Raw genomic sequence first — 21,127 nt, forward strand, 5'->3', positions numbered from 1 at the left:
CTGATTGGCTAAAACAGTTCTTTTTTTAAACACATTTACCTCCTACATAAACCTGCTGTTTTGCCTCTTGTATTCCTGTAATTTAATTTACATCAGAAATCATGTCTCCTAAAGATAGTTATTTTTAAAGCATGTGATTAGTACATGAAGTTTTTCCTCACTAATTTTGAGTTGCATATTTGAAGTATTTATTTCAAACTGGGGGTAGGGGGAACAAGAAAATAAAAAACAATATGAAATTATCAAATGAAAAGAAACCCTGTAACTGGCAATTCTTCTAAGTATATCTTCCAGAAACACAACGTGTAACGGAGCAGTGATGCCAGAAAGCTAACAAATTAACTTACAAATGAGAAATTCAGAGCAGACATTATCTTTGGTACCATTAATATTTTCTTAGTGTAATTCTGAATAATGAGACCCAAGTGGTTTACTCCCCAGGGCCTATAACCTCAGCCTATTTGGTATTTTATAAGTGTATTTTCTGAAGAAAACATTAATTTCAATTTCAATGCAATTCCAATAAAAATTCCAACATCTGTTGCCAATCTTCCTCTTTTTCTTTTTCTTTTTTTCTCCCCAAAGCCCCAATACATGGTTGTATATCATAGTTGTAGAGTTGTGGCTCTTCTAAACAGGACGCCACCTCAGCATGGCTTGATGAGAGGTGAGGAGGTGCGTGCCCAGGATCCAAACAAGGAAACCCTGGGCAGCCGAAGCGGAATGCGAGAACTCAACTGCTACGCCACTGGGCCAGCCCTAAAAATTCACCCTTCTTAACTGTACAGTTTGATGAGTCGTCCAATCAATCTTCTCCTCCCACCAGACCCTCATAACCAAAGATCTGTTTTCAGTTTCTATAGTTTTATCTTTTCTAGAATGTCATATAAATGGACTTACACAGTGTGTATGACGAGCTTCCTCACTTAGCATAATACTTTTAAGATTCATCTATGTTATTGCATATTTCAGTAGTTTCTTCCTGTACCAACTTGGCTAGGCTGAAGTATGTTTCCCAGAATTCTGTTCCTTGTATGCTTTCCAGTTAGGCTGGGCCACAAGACACATTTTAGAGTGACACTTGGAGGGGAGAAGGGAAGTCGCAGCCATTTTTTCCCTTATGCAGGCACTTTTGTAGCTCACACATGTTGTAACTTATCTTCTGGCTCAACTTGTTGGTGTGAGGCAGCAGTCTGGCCCACAATTGTTCCACCTTTCCTTGGATCCTCCTTCAGCTTCTCTGATTCCTGGGCCAAGTGTGTGTTGAGCAACGTGGCAAAGGGCAACTTTTCCCACGACTTCTCCGATGATGAGAATACTCACATCATCAACGTTACGGACAGTGAGAAGTGACATGGGTCTCAGTCTGTCTTCATGGGTTCCAGCTTGTCTTTGTTTCTTCCACTTTACATCTGTCTTCCCTTCCCAACTGCCTACCGTGTGAACTCCAAGCTCCAGCAGTAGATGCAAAACAACAGCCTCACGGAAACTCTTTAATCAACTCCAATTTCGTAACATCGAATCCCTGTAAACAAATCACTATGCAAACAAGCATGTGGGGCCTGCAAATATCCTAGTAGCTCCGCTTCTCTGACTGAACTCTGACTGATACAATTCCTTTCTATTGCTGAGTAGATTTCCATTGTATGGATGTACAATTTCTTTATCCATTCACCAGTTGATGAACATTTGCTTGTTTTCAGTTTGGGATCATTAAGTAAAGCCACTATAAACATTACATACAGGTCTTTGTATGGACATATTATTTCAAAACATGGTACTTATAAATTTAAGAAGAAATAGCTAAAAGAGTTAAATGTGATTGTCACTGGAGGTAGGAAGGGGTACAAAAGGGTCTGATTGTTGATGTTTTGCATTTTAGGCCTTTCTTACCATGACTTAAAAAAAAAACAACAACACTGAATTGTACACTTTAAAAGAGTGAAATTATGATATATGAATTATATCTCAATTTTAAAAAGTATAAAAGTGTATGATAATACAATGGACACATTCTCAGTCTGTAATCTAATGTCAAGTTTTATTCACCTTTTTTCTTACAATATGCTGTCATTCAAAATATACTTCATAAGTGACTCATGCATACAGTAGGCACTCTATAAATATTTTGATTTAATAATTAGGTATTTTTTAGAATGACTAAAAATCCTGATGTAAAATCCCAATTGGGAAGTGCATAATCCCATTGTAGACAAAATATATAATTTTACAATAAACATTTTTATAAGAATTTGCCCCAAAGAGGGAACACTTACAATTTGGAAATTAAAAAATAAAAAGTAAAAAGCAACATGAAACCCAATACTAACATATGAGCCCTGGATCGGTGGTGCTCACAGACCAAGGGCTACCTGCACCCTGTGGCCGTAAGACCACCTGACATTCAGTTAAGAAGATAATTATATACCTAAAACCTCTTAACTGGAAGTACTACAGAATATATAAGCAATGGCCTGTGAAAAATTTTTAACTACATTTCTTACATGAACACAGGAAAAAAAATTTAAATACATATTTTATTCTCCAATTAAAAACAACAATGCTTTTCATCTTAAGCAGCAAGAATGATCCAGAAATCAGCATGAAGACACTTTTACAGAAGCTAAGTTAAATTCTGTGGAAAATACTTTGGGAGATAAGCTCAAGAACCTTAGTCTAAATATAAAACAAATCCTTGCATTAAAGAGTCTTCCAATGTTTACAAAAATAAAACAGGCTATGACCATACAGGATAAAGAAGTATCCTCTAAATCCTTATTCTGGGTTAGCTTTGTAACTGTGACCATTCACTCCAACGTGAAAAAAAATTATAGCACTATTATGACAAGAAAAAATTAAAAGCGACTGAACGCCTAACCTTAGAGAAGTACCTGTGCAAACCAATAAATATAATCAAGCGCTCTATGGCCACAAAATGAAAAGTCGACCAACTATATTTTTCAGAAACTGTATAATTTTATAAAAATTTAAATACATGACTATATCAATACATGAAAACGTATATATAAAATACTATTAAGTGAAAAAAGCAAAATTAAAAATATAAAGTGATTACAACCATGTAAAAGTAAATATATTACAAAACAAAAACTGAAGTGAATTTAAATTTATAGACATAAGTAGATTCAAATATTCATTAGGGTTTTTTTTTGTTACTTAATATTATAACAAAATAAAAAAAGAACAAATAGACTATTATTTTAGATAAAACTATACTTCTAAACAATAAATACTGAACTATATGTGAACTCTTAAAACAGAGATTTTAAAAATCATGACTTTCATATTTCAAATGTATCCTATGGATGGAGATCAGCCCACATTTGCCGATCTTCATTTTACAAAACCTTCTGGCAATGTGTACAATTATAACTGCCCTTCTTAAACATAAAAAGAAAAAATGTTAAAGCACTGTTCAAATAAGAAAACCAAGCAGCACGCTAACAAAATCTATTTCATCTGTTTTGCTCCCACAAAAAGCCACTAATAGAGGGTTTTAAAAAACTAATCCCATATTACATATTTTACATAACATATATTTATGCTACAAATATTTTAAAGAATGGCTTTTACACAATTCTTTATTTCAATATATACCTTATTAATTTAATAGTAAGTTATGCAAATGCAGTCTTTCAGATTTATTATTGAAAACTACTTTCTACATAATTTAGAAAATGGTTAATTTCTTGGATAAAACATAGCATATTTAGAAGTCCGAAAGCCAAGTAAATCCCTTATTTCATTTCGGAATTTGGACAGATCTTGGCGCAATTCATTCAGATTTTCCACAGTTGCCTGATCCGTACTTTGCATCTTCTGCCTCATGGAAGTCAGGTAACGGTGCACCAAGCAGCACATCACTTTTTGGTAGTTTTCATCTCTCTTTTGTTTCAAATTTCTCCATTCCTTCAAAACAAACAATCACATGATACTAACAATGTGCATAAACAATATTTAAACAAGGTAGTTTTAAAAAAATATTCACAAAAAAATAAACACATTTAATGCTTTATTAGACTGTATTTTTGCCACTGTGTGTTACAAAATATCCAACACTTGTTTAAAACAAATATAGCCTGCATATTTGTTTTATTCATTCACCTGTATGCTTATATTGATTTAAAAATAGTCTTAGGAATCCTCAGTTTACAGGGGAGATTAGCAAACTAGGTATGAGCCATAGGCCAAATATGGCCACTTCCTGTTTTTTATGGCCTGTGAGCTAAGAACGGTTTTTACAGATGAACGTTTGTCATTAATTTGATGATAGGGAATCCCCTATCCCCTAATTTTGAATCCCAATTAAACAAAATGTTATTACCCCCCCCAAAAATGGAATTTCACTCTTTTAATTGATAGACTTGTATTACAAAAAAATTATTACTCAATTATTGTTACATTTTTAACTTCATCAATAAAAGTTTTGTGAAAATTTGTGTCCTTTCTTGTTATATTACTTCTCACATAATATCTTTGATTTCGTCTCAGCCCGCAAAGTCTAAAATACTTACTATCTGTCCCTTTACAGAAAAAGTTTGCCAACCTCTGGTTTATAGCAACATGTATTGAATTATTCATGTACTGAATAACTTTCAAGAAGAATCAGAAAAATGAGCTGACTCTAGCAGTCAAGCTTTATACTGACAGAATAGATATTCTGAATATTTTCCATGTTTTAAAACTGTGAGACGAGATTCATGAAAAAATCACAGCTCTCTCATTCTCAATAAATATTTACTGAATCCTTACTTTATGTTAGATACTATGCCATGCATTAAGGATACAGGAATGAAAAACAGTCACAGTCCCGGGCCTTAAGGAGCCTGCAAATTTATGCTTTAGGAAACATCTGAGATTAGGAATTGTTAAAACTTCCATGCTGCAATTCTAATTTCTTACCTTTAAACTGTTCTGCCGTTTAACCTTGCCTTTTGATGTATGTGAGCAAATCCATTTACTGAGGCTACTAATCAGATAGCAGATAGTCTTTGGTGAAGGAATGATGTTGAAAGGTGGGGGTAATGTACATTTGTCATCAAAGTAGCTAAGCCACAACTTTGCTCGAGCAAACTTCCATTCTTTGTCTTCATGATTCTATAGGAGGCAAATCAAAAAGCAATACAGATATGAGTTGGGGCCGGCCCCGTGGCTTAGCAGTTAAGTGCGCGCACTCCACTACTGGCAGCCCGGGTTCGGATCCCAGGCGCGCACCAACACACGGCTTGTCTGGCCATGCTGAGGCTGCGTCCCACATACAGCAACTAGAAGGATGTGCAACTATGACATACAACTATCTACTGAGGCCTTGGGGAGAAAAAGGCGAAAAAAAGGAGGAGGATTGGCAATAGATGTTAGCTCAGGGCCGGTCTTCCTCAGCAAAAAGAGGAGGATTGGCATGGATGTTAGCTCAGGGCTGATCTTCCTCACAAAAAAAAAAAAAAAAAAAAGGATATGAATACACACGCACACACACACATACGGGGCGGGGGAGAGTTTTAAACTGTCCAAATGTTTCCACACCTTGTAGGCAAAAATTAGGTTCAAGATTTGCTGTTAATATATATTACTTACAATAAAAAAATCTATATTTAATTTTAAAATGATACTAATTGTTAATTCTTATAATCATTGGTTGCCTTATCTACTGCATACATTGGTATGAGCTGAAGAGAATATAAAGTTTTTAAAAGAATTAACACTTACTGCAATCAACTGAAAGCTTTTATGAAGCATTGCCACCAGCAGCTTGGTGAGCACAATCACGACCACGACATTGTACGTCCCAACAATGACAGCTCCGACAAAGGACTGCAGTTCTTCTCCGTAGCTAAATCTTGTGACAAAGATTGCAACATGTGCTAAGGAAAAAATGTACCAGAACAAAGCAAAGCAGGTGCCAATGAACCTGTAAAGACAATTACATTTCTGTTTAAAAGGAAATTAAAGAAATCAATTAGCATAATGAAGAATTCATTTATACCTACATTACATAAATAAAACATTGATAATCCAAAAATGATACTTATTAAATGAGGTTGAACCCAACAGTACAGATATGCCTTACTTTAAACAAAGAAATAGACTCAAAAGGAAGATAAATTATTCCTGTTTAACCTCTTACTGCCTTTCTGTCTGTTCTCAACACAGCAGCCTCTATGATCCTGTTAAAGACTTTTATTTATTCATTTTTTTCCCCCCAAAGCCCCAGCAGATAGTCGTATGTCATAGGTTCACATCCTTCTAGTTGCTGTACGTGGGACTCGGTCTCGCGTTGGACGGAGAAGTGGTGCCTCGGGGCGCGCCCGGGATCCGAACCCGGGCCGCCAGCATCAGAGCGCGCGCACCTAACCGCCAAGCCACGGAGCCGGCCCATATGATCCTGTTAATACGTAATTAGATTTCACAACTCTTCTGCTCAAAAACTTCAAATGGCTCTCCATCTCAATAGCCCAAAGTCCTTACAAGGGCCGACAAGGTCCTACACGACCCCCATCACCTTTCTGGCCTCATCTCCTAAAACTCTCCTCGGATTCACTACATTCCACCCACGCTGGCCTCTCGGCGTCTCCTTGAACACACCAGCCAAACGCCCATCTCAGGGCATTTGCCTTTGCCATTCCCTGTATCTGCCAATGCTCTTCCTCCAGGTATCTTCCTCATGGCTTCATCCTTCACCAGCCTTCCCCCTTTACTAGAACGTCATCTCCTGCGGGGCCTTCCCCAGCCTCCGATCTAAAACTTCACCCTCACACACATCTCCTCCCTGGCCCAAGCTTTGTTTGTTTCCTTAGCCCTGCTCACTGTGTAGCGCACCACACATCTTATTTCTCTTCTTATGGCCTGTATCACCTCACTGGAGTAGAAGCTCCATGAGGTAGTTCTGTTCACTGACACTTCATTCACTCAGCACTTTCAACAATGTCTGGCATATAAAAGGTATTAGATGAATATTTATTATTTAATAATGTTATTCCTTTTTTAATCTTATTTACATTTAATCTTATTCCTTAAATAAGATGACATGCAAGTAACTAAAGAATAGTTGGTAAAATAATAGGAAGACAACAAACATGTAATTCCATGCTCCTCCGTTATTTTATTTAAGACTGAGGCGAGGTATTTTGTCTGCCTCTCAACTGGTTGTTCAATTCCTTATGATACAGTAAATAAGAGAAAAAAAAATTATTCATGAAACTCTAATGATTCTCAATTCTAATGACCTACTAATTCACACATAACATGACAGAAAGAGAGAAATATATTTACTAAAAATTTAAAAAGACACTCACGAATGGAAGGTATCATTGCTTTGCTGTTCACAGAAGATGCCTACACAGTCCTTTTGTTCTTTTGGAGTATAGCCTTTATCATACAGTTGTGTCAGTCCAATTGTGAAAGAAAACAAAACAAGAAGGAACATCCCAAGAAATTTTCCAAAATCTTGTAACATCTGTCCCATTGATATCTGTGGAATATATTACATAAGTGTTCATCAACATTATCAGGAAAACAAAATATTAAATATTAAACGATCAGGCAATAAAAGGAAGACAAACACATGATGCACAGGCTACTCCTTTTGTTCCATCTGGTTAAGATATTTCAGCACTTTCAAAACATCAAAAATTTAGCTGCCTAACAAAAAACCATTCTAATCATGCCCGCACTGTGAGTGTTGGATGGTGCATGCCTTGAATCTGGACCAGGTGTGCAGAAAACACTGTTGCTCTGAAGGTAGAGGCAGAGACATGGAGATTTAAGAAAAGCCTAATTTGCAAGCAATAAAAGGAAAATTCCTTGCTCGAACCTAAAGGGAAATAAATGCTTATATTTATATAGCTTCTTAAATTCTACAAATATAAAATCATTATGACATGAAGTATTTCATTTGATTTTTGCAATCAATTCCTAAAGGACAGCATTTTCTCCTCCAGGACTGCCCTATAATCTCTTTTATCAAGGTGATCAATTTTCTTTCATTTTGGGTCCATTATAAGAAAATATGCGTGCAAGACAAATGAGAGAGTCTAGTATTAATATCAGTATCTTTTGTAATTTAGACATGTGTAGTGTATCTGGGAGCTTTATTCAAGCCTAATTTCATTCTCCTTCAACACTCCTTCAAAATCCGGGGAATAGGCACTTTGCATCAATTCTTGGTGTTTAAATTGGCATACAAATTTGGAGAACAATTTGACATTACCCTTTTGACTCAGCAATTCTATCCCTAGGAATTTAGCCAACAGATAGGAAGTATACAAAGATTTTCATTGCAGCGTCGTTACATGTAGTGAAAAAAATTAGAACATCCTAATTTTGTTGTTAAAAAGAATGAAGCACATCTATATGGTACTGGCTTAGAAAGATATCTATAAAATATTCAGTCAAAAAAGTAGGGTATAGAACAGTACCATAACAGCTCTCATTTCTATTTTTTTAAATGATAGATAATATACATTTTTTCATATGGTTTAATAGACAGAAAACTTCTGGAAGTTTACACAAGAATCTGTTAACAGTGCTTCTCTATGGGAGGTAGGACTAAAGATGTGGAAGGCAGACTTTCTCATTTTACACCCCTTTGAATTTTCTTTACTATATGCATTGATTACTTTTGAGATATCAAGCCTGCCAACATAACATACGTCAGTCACCAATGATACAAAATGGTAGCAGCAGGCAAGTGGCCAAGGCCCTCTAGCCCACTAAAGTGAGCCAGTTAACGAAGTAGAAGAGGTGTGCTAAAATGTTTAGGTTCACCACAAGCTAGTAACTCAGGCTCTGCAACAGTGAGAGGTCCAGTGTGCCCGACTTTTGTGCCTTTGACTAGGCCATGTGGTACTTTTCAAAGTCTTATCTTCCCTCACTTGGTCCCCTTGTAAAATTCTGACAGAAGAAACAGGGAGCTTTTAGAATCAGAAAGCTCAAAATGTGTGAGAAAGAGAAGAAATACATTTCCCTCTTAATCAATGATAGGGTCACCTTGGAAAAGAAATCATTTTTTCAGATTGTAAGTGCTTAGAATAAAGCCATACCATATTAGTAGAGAACTTAATAACTTATGACAATAAGAATATAGTAACTGCTTTAGATAACTACAGAAAAGACTGCCTTTGAAGAAAGTTTAGACGCTGTAAGCTTATAGGTGAATAGAGTTTTCTAAGAATGACCATGTATGATACTACAATATTAATTTTAAAAATTTAGTCCAAAAGTAGAAGCCTTAATTTAACATTACTAAGTTTTAAAAAGTAAGTGTAATTCAATTTCAATATCAGGATGAGCAATATTTAACGAGAATACCACAAACGTCAAGATTTGTTTTTTAAAAGCATGATATTAGCTCTTGTAGAAGACGGAAGAACAAAAAGTCCCTACAGTGGCCATCACTGAAGTGAACAATGGCTTGAAGAGAACACCAACCAAGCGTTCACAGAAAGGCAAACATTAAAAATGGCACGTTTATTTTAGACTGAGAAAGACTATAAAGCTTATTTATTTGTAAAAATAATAATCACGCTTTCTTAAATATTTACTTATTTAAAACAACTTAGCAGTTTTATTTGAGAAATATGAAAAATTAAGGAATGAAAAGAGAAAAGTAATTAAAATATCAATACTAAAATTTACACAGGAGTTAATACCAGTACACTAGTACACAGTACAAAAAAATATATATCTTTTCTAGTAATCTGCTGGAAATTAAAGCAAACTACTAAGTTAGTATAATTTATTTTAAAGAGATAGCACCAAATGCTATTAATGTGGTGAAACAGTATACTTTTATACTGCTGTGTGACTAAAAATTAACACATCCTTTTGTAAAGAAATAGAAATACTGAGGTACTCTATGGAGCATATCTTTTGATATGTTAATGCTACTGGTGACTTACACTTAGGAAATAATTTAACAGAGGCAAAACCCCTCATACACAGAGTACTATGTAGAACAGCAAAAACATCCTAAATGCCTGATAGGGGAAAGGTTGATATCACTAGGGCTCATATCAACTATTAAATTATAAAAACTGTTGACAAAAGAAAGCAATAATAATGGCAACTTCTAATCATTCTCCAACCAAATCTTTCTACAGAAAAAGCCATAACTATCTGTCTAAAAGTTTTATCTAATCATTTTATGCTCAAAACCTCCTTTGCACATGTGAAAATACTCAAATTCCTGGCACAGAGACCTTCAGAGTTCAGCCCAGTATCTTTTTCAGTCTCTTCTCGCCAACTGCACTCCATGGTCCGAGTACAAAGAACAGCCCGTCTTCTCAAAGCATGCCATGCTCTCATGATTCCATGTTTCTGCATGTGTTACTCTCCCTTTGTTTTTTGCCAGGCAAGCTTCTCATCCCTTTGAGGCCCAGATCAAATGTCACCTCCTCTAAGAAGCTTTGCTGACTCTCTCCAGGCACCCCCACAGTCATGCTCCCAAAGTACTGTGCATGTAATCTCTAAAATAGTATTTTTCACTTTATACTAATATTTGTTTGTCTCCTCTAGCAGTCTTTAAGGGCAGGCCCAACGTCAGCAAGCTCCCGAGCCTGGTATATTAATTAAAATGCGGAATACATAACTACTTTTTAGATGCCTTTTATCTAACTCTTTACCATTTTCCAAGAGCTATAACATATTTTTATTTACCCTGCAAGATAGGGAAGGCTGGTATTATCTCTATTTTTCCAAGTGACAAACTGAAGCTTGGATTTAGTGACTTGCTCAGGGTAACAGAACTAACAGATGGTACAGGTGGGCCTGAACTCTTGCATCTAACTCCTTGCAAGCGCTTTTTCAAAACATCACTTTGTGGTTTTTATCTTAGTTCTCCCATTAAACATTTGGGGCTGGGTACAACTAAGACGGATTTAGTTCTCATATAACAGTTCCCCTACACAGCAGGGCTTGTTGAATTAATATACGAATAAATATGCAAAAAAGATAGAATTGTTAACTAACATTTTACACCAGGTCTTCTTTCTAACACTGTGTGAGCTGGGCCTTAGTTTCCTGACCCATGAAAGGGTCCGCCAAATGCTACATCAGACTCACTCACCTATGTGCTATTAAAAATTTGCCAGACTTTACCCCAATCTATTAATCAGTCTCTCTAACAGTAGGACTTGAGACTGTAGGTTTAACATGTTCCCTGAGGGGATTCTGCAGCCGCTCCAGTGTGGGAACCCCTAGACTACATGAACTCTAAGTTTCCCTCTAGCTCTACCATTCTATGCCTCTTAAAAGAAAAACATCCACCCCCAGTATACCCCAAAGTGCAAAGCACTGAATCGCTCTTCACTCATTACAAATGACAACAATATGCCATTTATGTTACACAGGCCACTAAATTAAATCTGATAATTATCTAGTAAAACCAAATAATTCACTAGGAATAAAGTATGCACTCATATGTCAGACACTCCATTAACTTTCCAAGTTTTCTTGAATTATTTTTCAGGTCTGCCACAGTTAACTCCACTAACTAAAGAGAATGGATTAAACGTTTATGTGAAGCCACCAGGTGTCAGGCACTCTGCTATGCATCTTACATACACAGACCCATTTAATCCTCACAACAACAGACATAGAACCCGAGACTCACAGAGATGAAGTAACAGTAAATTACAGAGCAAGATTTTGAACGAAGCTGTGTGGTTCTGTCTTGTCCTTTCTGTCTAATCACCCAACTACCAGTGTTAAAAGTTAATTCATTTGAAACATGTGGATAAACCAGGAAGAACTGTTAAAATCTGTAGATTATTAAAACCTGCCCACAGAAGTATTGTACAATAAAAGTTAATGAGTGAATTGTATTATTCTGTAGTATAGACAACACTGAGAGGCAATTTAGCACAGTGGTTAAGACCATTAGCTCTGGAGCCAAACCACCTGGGTTGGAATCCCCGTCCTGCTACTTACCAGCTGTGTGACCTTGTGCAAGTTATTTAATGGCTCTATGCCTCAGTTTCTTCCTCTGTAAAATGGAAATAAAAGAGTCTGCCTCTTAGAATGGTTGTGAGGATTAAATGAGGTAATAAATGTAAATAAAGATCTTAGAACAGTATCTGGCACATAGGAAGGACTCAAACGTTACTGTTGTTATTACTATTACCACCATAATTTGTAGATTTGATCTTCATGTCTTTTTTTGTTAAAATATAGAACATTACTGATTTATGCCCAACCATGACTTCTTTCTGCTGAGGTGGATTAGCTGGCATCCTTCATAAAGGCAGGAAAGCTAACTTCAAAGAGTAGGTTGGCCTCTGGGGTCAGACAGGCTCAGGTTCAACTCTTTTATCTACCACTTAGCAGTTCTGTGAACTATTTAACCTCTCTAAGCCTTAGATTCCCCATTTGTAAAATGGAAATAAAAAAATCACACGGGTTGTAACGAGGATTAAATAAGCAGAAAACACTTAGCACAGTGCCTGGCCCACATGAAATGTCCAGTAAATGTTAGTTCTCGTTATTATTTTGAATAAGCAGCTAAAGCAACAGCTAAGATATAGCCTTATTTCTCCATCAGCTTATTTCTTTTCTCATATCAATTAGCACTTGTCTCTACCCAACCTCATTCTAACCAGTTTTTCAATTCAATTCAATAAACATTCATTAAGTAACTACTATGGCAAGGCGGTGAATAAGGTGTTGATGAGAAAATGAAGATATATTCCCCATCCTCAAGAAATTTCTAATTTAGTAGAAACAACATAACATAATTTAAAACAAGCTAAATTTAAGTTGTCTTATAATTAAGACAAGCTATAGGAAGTGCTCATTAGAGGTTCAAAGGATTAATTCCATCAGATGAAGATTTTTCCATACAGGAGAAGGAGAGTAGGAATAGATTTCTAGTGGAGGGGACACTAAAGCTGGCATATGTTCCCTTTTCCTGGACCCAACCTTCTTTCTACTCATCTTTCAAGGCTTTATTCCAGAGTCATCTCTTCTGGGAAGTCTTCTCTGATGTCTTCAACTCAAGTGAGTGCCCTTCCTCCGAGATTTCTATTATAGCATTTACCCCTCTAAACATTGTCATTAGCTTGTTCTGTCACCCTCAGTGAACTATGAGCTCTTTAAAAAGAGATTGCCATGTATTCATTTATTCCCAGTGCCTAGTACCTACTAGGCACTCAATAAATGTTTGTTGAATGAATAAGTAAAGTTTCAACAAGAGAGGATAAGCTGGGACATTCTAAACAGGGTAATAACATAAACAATGACATGGAAGTGGAAAAGCACAGGACATGTGTGAGATTAGTGACTGGTCTTGGCCCAAATGGAGAAGGATTTCAGAAAGAGACAAGGAGATGAGTATAGTGAGCAATGGCTAGAAAGTGAGTAGGGTCAGATTGTAGAAGGCCACGTTCCAAAGTCTACCTTCAACATAAGTCACAAATTTAATGAATACAATCACAAAAATGTCAAGTACTAGGATAAAGGATGCAATCGCTGATGAATATAGGATCATTTTATATATCCCACTATAGGATAATCCTATGACCTTGATTTGCCTGGTACAGTCCCAGTTTACACTTGTTGTCCCAACTTAGTAATTAATAGCATCCTTTTCCTGTCCCAAAATGTCTCCATTTAGATGATAAAATATGGACATTCTAACCAAGGGAGAGATCTGTACCTCTACTACAGGTAATATAACCAGTTAAAATAAGTCTGTCAGCTTCTAAATCTGCAAATATTGGGAAGGAAAATTGTTAATAGATAGAGATAAATTTAACAAACAAGTGCAGTAATCACATAAAAACATTTAAAAAGTTGCACTTTTGCTAAAGTAGTTAACTTACTGTCAATTTTCTTTTTGCACTTCATTTAGTTTTATATTCACAACTGGATCACTCTATTTACTTATGATGAATGAAATGGAAAAAATTTATTACAAATTTTCTGCATAAAATTATTCTAGAATACTTTGGTACTGATATGTAATACAAATCTGCCGTGTTAATAAGACTACACTGGAAAACAAATTGAAAACATTTTTTAAGTAAAAGCCTGAAAATATGACTCTACAGATGCTTATTCAATCTCTACTTTTTGCCCTTTTCCTGACTAATCAGACCTTGATTTCTTGGGAGCTAATATGCTCAATTGAAAGTACTCATCTCCTCAGACTTTCTTGTAGCCATAAATAGCCATGCGACCAAATTCTGTCAATGAGTTATAAGTGGAAGTATCTGGTAGGCCTCCAGGGAAAATGATTGTTCTCTTGATATAAAAGAGAAAGACAGGGCCAGCCTCCATGACCTAGTGGTTAAGTTCAGGGCACTTTGCTTTGACGGCCCAGTTTCCCAGGCATGGACCTAAACCACTCGTCAGTGGCCATGCTGTGGCAGTGGCTCACATAGAAAAAGAGGAAGATTGGCAACAGATGTTAGCTCAGGGCAAATCTTCCTCAGCGACAAAAAAGACAGAAAGACAGCTGGCCCATGCTTTCTGGCTTTCCCCTTCTTCCTGCTGAACGTAGACTTGATGTAACAACTTGGAGCAGGGAGCTTGCAACCATGAGAAGCAATCGCACTCTAAAGATGGCAGACGACGTTTTGTCTGAGAAGATTTACTTTGTAATACCATATTAATTCTACTTGTGCTTCCAAATCCTTCAGCCTATAACTAGCCTATAACCAGACAATCACATACAGATGATCAATGGTTGCCTGGGATGAGGGTGGGGGGAATACTAAATGCAAGAAACTTTTTGGGGTGATACAAACATTCTATACCTTGATTACGGTGGTGATTAAACATGTTTACGCATTTGCAAAACTCACCAAACTCTACAGTTAAGATGGGTGCATTTTATTGTATGCAAATTATACCTTAATAAAGATAATTTTTAAAAATCATTTGTTGGATTAAATCATAATATTTAAACATATATTATGATGAACCTGCAGTCCTTTTAAAAAATAGGAACACAATAAATACTTGCTGGCTTGACTTAAATTATTTGTCAGTTCTACGGCTATTAGAACAATATAAATTATCCTGCTGGAGGAGAAAAACACACACAACAGCTGAAATGAGACACACCCACTTATGCATTATTTGTATACACATCTATAGTTCTTTTGGGAAGAGATTAAGTCAGGAAGACCTGACTCAGCAGTTCTCAGAAAAACAAATGATAATTCATTAAGAAATAATAACATACGTTCTCCTTTTTAAGTCTTTGTAAAACTCTTTAAAGAAATATCCAGTATAGAAACTTAGTGACATCATCAGTTTTTAACTAAAACAAAAATTCAATGTGCATATAAAAATACTATTGACTCTTAATTAAAACATTTATAGAAGATATTAGTGGCAAAATTAAATCAAAATAACAGATAGTCTAAACCAGTGTTTCACATACTATGTTTTGGAGAAAAACAGAGACCTGAGCTTATTTCATGAAAAATGGGTATGATGTTAAATGAATTTAGGTAAGGATAGTTTGAACAAGTTTAAACAAGCTTCCTTACTTCTTTCTCACAGGCTTTAATGTGATAATGTGCACTGTGAATTCCCAAAAGAGGTATAAGGAATGCATGTGTCCCAAACTTATTTCAGTCAGAGAATCTCACAGGACTTGGTTAAGGGAGTCACATCTCAGGAAATACCGTTGCAGGATGATAGGACAAGCCAAATCAAATCAGGTTTCTCCTACATATTTTATTTTCCTATCTCTGTTTGGAGAAGGTAATTATACCTTTTATTTAAAATATCTCCTTTAAAAATATAAAAGAGAATCTTGGAGGCCGGCCCGGTGGCGTAATGGTTAAGTTCATACGCTCCGCTTCGGCAGCCCAGGGTTCGCAGGTTCGGATCCTAGGCGCAGACCTATGCGCTGCTTATCAAGCCATGCTGTGGCAGGCGTCCCACATATAAAGTAGAGGAAGATGGAAACGGATGTTAGCCCAGGGCCAATCTTCCTCAGCAAAAAGAGGAGGACTGGCAACAGCTGTTAGCTTAGGGCTAATCTTCCTCACCAAAAAAAGTATATCTATATAAAAGAGAATCTAAATTGTTAGTAAATTTTGACTTATCAAGGAAAAATGAATATTGCTCAAATTTTCAGACTTATAAGTTAACTTAAACTATTATGTAGAGCTAGTCACCTAGCAGAGTTGATCCCACCTTCTAAAAACAATCAACTACTAAAATCTGTGGGGTAAATTCAACCAATTCTGAGTCCTTTCTTTAGTGCGAAGAGACTTAGAATTTAGTCCTGGATTCTTATGCATGATAATCATGCTACTTTGAACAAATCACACACCATCTCAAAAGCTCAATTTCTTTGACTATAAAGTACTATAAAGCACAAAGCTGGACTACATGAACTCTATGAAATTTTTTAGCTCTAAATATGCTATTTTCCAACTTACTACATTTAGTATTTATTAAACAAAGTAAGAGTAATTTTTTAAAATACAGCTTACATATTTTCAAAATCATGAAGTATGAATTCTGTTTGCACAACACTTCCTTATATTTATCACTTAAAACTTTAAATGTGAGATTCATTTCGGTAAAAAGCAAATTTTTACGTCCTTCTACTGTCTGAAGTATAACTATATTTTAAACGCGTCTATGTCTATGAACAACAGGGAGAGGGACAATGGACCACAGCTTAATAAAGTTTGAATACCTGAAAGCAAAGGATTATCATTCAGCCAGAAGCAAAGCAGATGAACATGCTTTGTCCTTTTAATTGTTAATTATTTTCAAAAGCAAAGTTTAGCTTTAACATCATAAAGGAACAATGTTCCAGTGGACAAGTAGAGAGATGTAATAATAATGACATCTAACAAATATTCTTTAAGAAATTTTAATTATTTACCTGTAATGGACCCAAGATAGAGCTTGTTGTATACATAAAAAAGAGACGAAGATAACTCAGAACATTCGCAAATGCAAAAAGCCCTTCTGCCACCAGTGTAGGATGGAATGCATCCCAGTCCTTCCGATCAGCAAAATCATGAAACTAAGGTTAGGAAGAAAAAGCCAAAGGTAAATAGCTCTCTCAATTCAGGAAAATAAAAACAAATATTCTGACTGTTGAAAGAAACCTATTTTAATTATGTCTCCTTGTAGGGGTAATCTTCATTTTATGTTTTATATAGTCCTCCTCTTTTAATAGTAATAACATTGTTTTAACTAAATAAAAGATTTCTATGCATGTGAGGCAATATCATTTACTCTTTATAAAGAGGTTTTCTCGAAAATGCTTAGGTTTTAAAAAAGCAAACAATTTTGAAAAAACTGTCATTAAACTTTTTATGAATGAAATGTTTGCTAGTTTTTCTTCAATTCCACAACACAAACTTTAAGTATGTTTGCTGTCAATTAATTAGCTATTAATTAACAGCCTTAACAGCTATTAAATTAACAGCCCTTTGACTCAGGAATCTAGAATGAACCATAGAAGTTCTTCTCCCTTCTAAATACCAAGAAAAAAAGAGTACATTACTATACCCAGACATATAGAGGCTAGCTGTTGCAATTGCCTGGGATAGTCCCAGATTACATACCAGTTTTCCTGGCATAATTATTAATAGTGCCCCCTTTCACTCTCAAGGTGTTTGGATGATAAATTATATGGGCATCCCATTTCTAGAACTAAACACACCAGTCTAAAAACCAAGGACCCTCAACCTCTTTACTGAACCATTTATCTTTGTATGACCAATTTTTATTTTCTTAGCCATTTCACAACTCTGGTCATCGAACATACCTAACAAACATGCTCTGTACTACGGATCAATGAAAGGAATAGAGACTTTTTAATAAGTAAAATGATGTAAGATAACCAGTTTGCTTTTTCTATAGTCTATAAATTAGTCAAAAAACAGAAAATATTATATCTTTTAGTTCCTTGAATGTGATACCTCAGAAGAATTCTAAACTCATGGTTTAAAAAAACGATAGTTAACAAAATCTATTACCTTTTCTGGGGGAGATTTAAAATATCTCAGAATATTTTAAATCAGAAACTTATTACCTTTACATCAGAAACTTATTACCTTTACATCACTTTTTAAGCTGTGGAAGATAATAATCATGATTTGGAATGTGTAAAATACTATATATTGTATTCCATTCAGATAATTTTTCCTGGCAGATATAAAGATATCTAAAACTAATCAATTTAAGTAACTTTGTGTTCTCGTTTTAAGTATATACAGGTTAATGAGGTAAATGAGCCTGGCTCAGGTATAAGGAATTGGCATTTGGTAGAAAGAAAATGCCTAGACAGACCTGGATTTAAATCCAGTCTTGGTTTCTTACTGTGTGGTCTTGGACAAGTTACTTAATATCTCTGAGCTTCGTTTTCCTTATTTGCAAAATGGGGAAAGGACATCTGTCTCATAGAGTCCCTGTGAGGATAGAATGAGATAAAGTATAGCAAGTATCAACCATGATGCCTGGCATATAACAGGTAACCAACATTTAAAGGTAATTAACATCCTTTAAACTATCGGAAAGGAAGAAAACAAAATGGAAATACATGAGACACAGACTTGGGCCAATGTAACTCTGAGTTACATGGGTAAATATCTCAGGTTTTTCCTAAATAAACTTCATTTGTGCCTCCAATTGACATAGTTAGTAGTCACCTTGTTGTGCGCAACCACTTTGAGGGCAAAGGTTGCCAAATAAAGTGAATTCATGACAAAACTGAGTTGATTACGAGATTCTTCTAAAAAGTCTTCCAACCCTTCATACCAGAGCCTTTTAATGTCTGACCAAATCATCCCTAAAAAAAAGAAGAAAAAAAAATCAGATAACACTTGCTCAATTCAATAATAAACTAAAAAATACTTTAAGACTCAAAGTACTAAATAACACTTGCATCAGCTACAGCCTCATTCAGAAGAAAAAAATTAAGAACTTTTTAATAAAACGTTCTCAAAATTTAAAAGACAGTAACCTGAAGTTTCATATGACAATATCTTTCCCAGAGAGGGATTTTAATAAGTGATGCGAAACAAGCATAAGAAAACAAACAAATTGAGGCTAAATACACCCCCCCCCCCAAAGGCTGGGCTCCTGATTGTTTTCTTTGCTTTATCTACATTCTTTCCTACATTCACTCATCTAGTCTAACGGCTTTAAATACCATCTATGTGGCAGACTTTCAAATTTTTATCTCTAAACTCAACCTGTATCTACATAATAATATCTCTAAATCTCTCCCCTAAACTCAACTGGTATAGGCTCTTGGCTACTCTACATTTCCAGATGGATGTCCTAACATGTCCGAACTGAACTCCTAATCTCTGCCCCCAAATTCACTGCACTTGAAGACTGCCCCATCTGAGTCAATGGCAACTCCATCCTTCTAGTTGCTCAATCCAAATGTCTTTGCATCATCCTTGACTCATATTTCTTTTAAAGGAAACATTCAAAGCAACAGCAAGTTCTGTTGGCTCTAATTTCAAAATATTTTTAGGATTTAACCCTTCTCACTACCCCTTCAACTTCAAGCTACCATCCTCTCTTGCCTGGATTACTGAAATAGACTACCTGATCTCTCTTAAACCTATTCTCAACACAGCACCAGAGTAAACCTTTTAAAATGCAAGTGTTACTTCTCTCCTCAAAACTCTTTAGTAACTCCCAGAGAAGAAAGGATTAACTGCAGGTCAGAACTCTTTTTCCATGGAAACATAACCTCATGTTATCATCTATTAAAGTGGTTTCCTTGGAAACACACTATGTTAAGAAAAATATGGAAGGTAAGCTGTGTTCAACATTATTACAAAAACAACCACTGATTGGGAAACGGCACCTGGATTGGGACTATGAGTAGACTCACAGACTCTGAAGGATATACACAGCTAGGACTACATGAAAACATGTTGAGAAACACAGGCCTCAGCTTCTCCACGTGATGTCCCTCTTAACAGGCTTCTCTAGCTGGGGTAGCCCACACCTATCCATGTGGCCATATGGCCTCATCCTATACAACTGAATGTGCCCACTATGGGGCTGGGAAGCAGCCCCAGACTTTTGTAAGAACCGCCAATAAAGATATTTGAAGCTGTCATTTTGACATGCTGTACTTCCTGTCTTGTATCCTCCTACAAAGCTAAGTAAACCTGGTGCCAGGTTTCAGCCTATTGTGTCCTGTGAGTGTGAATGCCAATGAGAACCCAAGATCACCGCTGCTGATGGCGCACAGTGGGCACTGCACCTTCCCTTTTATCTCATTTCACTCAGAGTTAAAACCAAATTCCTTACAATGGCCTAAAAGGCCCTATATTACCTCTCCTCTCTGACCTCATCTCCTATCAATCTTTTCTTCCACTACTCTTGTCAACTGGCCTCCTTGCTGTGAATACACAGACTCCTGCCTTAGGGCTTTACATTGGCTCTTCCCTCTGGCTGGAAGTTTCTCACCCAGATATCCACTTGGCCAACTCCCTCACTTCACATCTTTGCTCACCACCTACTCTGATCATCCTGTTTAAAACTGCAAACCCCATGCCTCCCACTCCCAATCCCCTAACTCTGCTTCCTTCTTTTCCCTTAGTACTTATCACTTTTAAACACTGGATATAGTTTACTTATTATGTCTATTATTAACTGACTATCTTTCCCCTACTTTGACTAAGCTCTTCAAGGGTAAGAATCTTTGTTTTATTAACCAGTGTCCTAAATGTCTTGAATAATGCCTGATACATACTGGGTGCTCAAAAATTTGCTAAATGAATAAATATACACAAATAAAAACCAAACAAAAAAAAACCGCTCCCTTTTTAGGCAAGAAATTCTTCCACAGATATATTCGTAGGAGTACCAGAGAACAGTAATATAACCCAGGATAGTTTTACGATACATTCCTTCATTAAGACATTTTTAAGGAGAATTTAAAGTGACAAAAGAATAGTATGCTGCAACATAACGTATGGGTGGGGATCAAGTTAAGCCAATCATAGTCATTTTCTGGCTCACCAGTAGGCAGAATAATTCCCCTGGGAAATACATGAAGCATTCTTCAAAAACTCTGTTCATAACATCTTAATTACACAGTACCAATATTTTATATAGAAAAAACACTTCAAAATATTTGCAGATCTGACAGGGAAAAACA

The 21,127-nt window shown here is 36.0% G+C and overlaps 1 protein-coding gene across 9 annotated transcripts in view; it reads right to left on the reverse strand.

The window, feature by feature from the left end:
- Nucleotides 1-2,022: 2,022 nt before the first annotated feature.
- Nucleotides 2,023-21,127, reverse strand: part of TRPC1 (transient receptor potential cation channel subfamily C member 1) — a 62,049-nt gene continuing 42,944 nt past the window's right edge. For 7 of the 9 annotated variants that reach the window (XM_004419286.3, XM_004419285.3, XM_014789028.2 and 4 more), the window contains 6 exons: nt 18,648-18,787; nt 16,871-17,014; nt 7,314-7,489; nt 5,728-5,929; nt 4,924-5,118; nt 2,023-3,930 (listed from right to left, as the gene is read on the reverse strand). In XM_004419286.3, coding sequence (XP_004419343.1) covers nt 3,703-3,930; nt 4,924-5,118; nt 5,728-5,929; nt 7,314-7,489; nt 16,871-17,014; nt 18,648-18,787 — 1,085 coding nt within the window. In that variant the 3' untranslated portion in view covers nt 2,023-3,702. Of the gene's footprint in view, nt 3,931-4,923; nt 5,119-5,727; nt 5,930-7,313; nt 7,490-16,870; nt 17,015-18,288; nt 18,401-18,647; nt 18,788-21,127 lie in introns of those variants that run through there. The other 2 variants (XM_087430436.1, XM_087430431.1) reach the window with 2 other exon arrangements.

Source organism: Ceratotherium simum, chromosome 5, assembly GCF_057802395.1.
Source record: "Ceratotherium simum simum isolate JZ-2026a chromosome 5, ASM5780239v1, whole genome shotgun sequence".
Classification (NCBI taxonomy): Eukaryota; Metazoa; Chordata; class Mammalia; order Perissodactyla; family Rhinocerotidae; genus Ceratotherium; species Ceratotherium simum.